General features: G+C 40.4%; 1 protein-coding gene across 1 annotated transcript; it reads right to left on the minus strand.

Moving 5' to 3' along the window:
* Positions 1–2,396: 2,396 nt before the first annotated feature.
* On the minus strand, positions 2,397–3,368 carry LOC122702019 (olfactory receptor 7A17-like). The gene has a single exon (XM_043915537.1). It carries the CDS (start codon positions 3,363–3,365, stop codon positions 2,397–2,399), a length of 969 nt encoding a protein of 322 aa, XP_043771472.1. The 5' UTR covers positions 3,366–3,368.
* Positions 3,369–3,568: the final 200 nt, after the last annotated feature.

A 3,568-nucleotide genomic window follows, 5' to 3' on the forward strand; every position in this document is an offset into this window, starting at 1 on the left:
TTCCATTGACCTTTATTTCTGTTTTTGTGCCAGTACCATACTGTCTGATCTTCATCACAGGCAGCTGAGTCACACTGAACAGGTATATGATACATGTCTTCTAACTGGGAAAAGGGAAATTGTTATTTATGTCTATATGTACAATGGAGTTAAATTAAGGCAATTCACATTTTAAAGACTCATTTTCTTAGAGACAAAATTAACCTCAACATAAAAATGAACTGACTGTAACTGGGTTGGAGACAGAAGAGCACTGCAGCAGTGCACAGATTCATAGATGAGCCTAGAAACACAGTGAAGAGACTGGCAACTAATTGCAAACTCATGAAGAGTCTTAGAGCTCAAGACTCCTCCCCACCATCATCTCATTCAATACTAAACACATTGCGTTAAACCATTTTATTTTTGCATGGTTAGTTATGCAGCAATAGCTAAAGATACAACAATCAAAGTGAACTTAGTTAAGGGTAATTGTAATAATCTGTTGTTTCTTCTTCTTTTTAAAAAAGATGTATTCATTTTTGGCTGCTCTGAGTCTTCATTGCTGTGCACGGGCTTTCTCTAGTTGCAGAGAACAGTGGCTACTCTCTAGTTGGAGTGTGCCAGCTTCTCACTGCAGTGGCTTCTCTTGTTGCAGGCTCTAGAGCAACGGCTCAGTAGTTGTGGCACACAGGCTTAGCTGCTCCACGGCATGTGGGATCTACCCCACCGGGGATTGAATCCCTGCCCCCTGCATTGGCAGGTGGGTTCTTAACCACTAGACCACCAGGGGAGCCCTATTGCTTCTTATTTTTATCTTTTGTTCTGCTATTGGAAGACAACATTTCTGATCACTTTGTTATTCACATTTTCATCAGATAATTGTATTAAAAATGACTACGTTGGTATTTCTTTCCAGGTTCCCAGGAGAGTTTGCAAGAATATGCATGTTTGTGAAGAAAAACTGCATTAAGTAAAGAATCATATGACTAAGCAGAATTCAAGTTCTCTTACAAGTTAGTCTTGATCATACAAATAGAAGAAATTCCTTTCTATATAAGAAATATATAATGGATGATATTGTTCATTCACTGTCTGTTTAGTGTTTATGAGAAAATTTGGAAATGAATGAGATATTTTATGGAAGATAGACATATTTGTAGCATCACTGTAAGTTTTCAAGCAGAAAGAGTGAGGAAATTCAATGAGAAAACATAAAATCTGCTAACATTCTTCATCTCAATGAATAAATCCCCTTACACATTGACACTGGTATTCCATAGTTCAGTGAATAGATGTACAGTTTGAAAAGAAACTTAATGCATGAAATACAGAGTATAATTTAAAATATGTTTCATCATAATGTTATGTCTGACTCTAAGGCCATATTAAGTCAAGCTCCTCAACTTTCTGTTTCAGTGTAGTTGCCATTAGAATAAATGTGTTTGATATTTAGTTATTTCAGTGACAATGGTAGGCACTGTGTAGTAGACCCTGGAAAAGAGTACAGTATCTTACTAAAGAGAATAAAAACCAATGACAAAAAAACTAGTAGGTTAAGTCTACATTATCAAGAAGACCAGGTAAGATAGTTTTATATAGAGAGGGCTTCCCCAGTGGCTCAGACAGTAAAGGGTCTGCCTGCAATACAGGAGACACAGGGTTTGATGCCTGGGTTGGGAAGATGCCCTGGAGAAGGAAATGGCAACCCATTCCAGTATTCTTGCCTGGAGAATCCCATGGACAGAGGAGCCTGTCAAGCTACGTCCACGAGGTCGCAAGGAGTCAGACACTGCTGAGTGAATAGAGAGAGAGAGAGAGAGGAATCAAGGACCCAAAAGTGAAAAACTGGTCTCAGGTTTTCCCCTCCTATGAAATTACAGAAATAGCATAGTTGCCACGTTTGGTTGCTTCCATTGGAATGGCAAAACTCATGACTCTTCTTCTACTAAAACTAAAGACATTACATGGGGTAATATTTGTCATCTGAGAAGAAATTATTCTTAAGAAATCCAAGCAATTCCATGAGATAAATGAAAAGTTCTCATTTTTTTTCCATATCGGTGGTTGGGAATAAATTAGAGAAAACAGAAAGAAAATGGAGAGAAATATGTTAGATATCAGAGAGAGAAGAAAGTCTAATCAAGTAAATGACTAAATTGTACACAGAAGTTGAAAAAAATATAAATTTCAAGGACTTTCCTGGTGGACCAGGGGTTAAGACTTCTCATTCCCAGGGCAAGGGTTCGATCCCTGGTCAGGGAACTGGATCCCACAAGCTGCAACAAAGATCTCGCACGACTCAACTAAAACCTGGTACAGTAAAAAAATTTTCAGAAAATAAATAGAGTAAGTTTTACTTGTGCAGACTGATTGAAGAATTATAACTTCTGACACTGAGACTTTGAGCCCCGAAATCATAGGCAACTCTTCAGCCCTGTGACCACTGTCCCTTTTATAACTGCCACCCCCAGGAATCTTTTCAGAGCCCCCTTTATGTCTTTATTCCTCAGACTGTAGATGAAGGGGTTCATCATGGGCGTGACCACGGCATACATCACTGAAGCTTTTGCACTTGAGTGTGATCTGTGGGTAGCAGCTGAGCTAAGGTACACCCCTAGGCTTGTACAAAAAAATAAAGAGACAATTGAGAGGTGAGACACGCAGGTGGAAAACGCTGCTTGCTTCCCCTGAGCTGATGAGATCCCACGTATGGAGGAAACGATCTTCGAATATGAGAAAAGGATAGCAGCCAGGGGACCGCCAGCCAGCAGCACAGGTGCAAAATACATCACCATGTTGTTAAGAAAGGTGTCACAGCAGGCAAGTTGGACCATCTGATTGAGTTCACAGAAAAAGTGGGGGATTTCCACGTCTTTGCAGAAGGACAGCCGCAACACCATTAGGCTTTGTAACAATGAATGCAAGACACTTATAATCCAGGTCACCAGAAGCAGGAGTCCACACAGTCGGGGGTTCATAATAACCATGTAATGCAGGGGATGGCAGATGGCCACAAACCTGTCATAGGCCATCACGGTCAAAAGATAGATGTCCAACCCTGAAAAGAATAGGAAAAAGTACATCTGGGTGATGCAACCTGCATAGGTTATGACTTTGCTCTGTGTCTGGATGTTCACCAGCATCTTGGGGACGGTAGTGGTGGTAAAACAGATATCTGCGAAGGACAGGTTGGAGAGGACGAAGTACATGGGTGTGTGGAGGTGGGAGTCATGGACAGTGGCCAGGATGATGAGCAGATTTCCAAACACAGTGATCAGGTACATGGAGAGGAAAATCACAAATATGAGTGTCTGTAATTCTGGTTCCTTTGAAAACCCCAGAAGAATAAATTCTGAAACTCCTGTAAGATTCCATGGTTCCATGTGATGAAGGGGACTAATAGAGAAGAGGATAATAGCATGACTCATTTTCACATAACTGGCAGTACTCGCTGGGTTGCAAGGTCACAATATATATATATTTGCACTCAAGAAGTTAATTTTGATATTTTGTGTATGGGTTTGTCTTCTTTAGAGGGTCTCCCACTTCACCTCTGATTAGGAATTTTGGTCACATATTAGCAGTT

Source organism: Cervus elaphus, chromosome 10, assembly GCF_910594005.1.
Source record: "Cervus elaphus chromosome 10, mCerEla1.1, whole genome shotgun sequence".
NCBI classification, from domain to species: domain Eukaryota; kingdom Metazoa; phylum Chordata; class Mammalia; order Artiodactyla; family Cervidae; genus Cervus; species Cervus elaphus.

Coding starts and splice junctions, on each gene's coding strand:
- LOC122702019 (XM_043915537.1), bottom strand. CDS start 3,365: ATGGAACCATGGAATCTTACAGGAGTTTCAGAATTTATTCTTCTGGGG.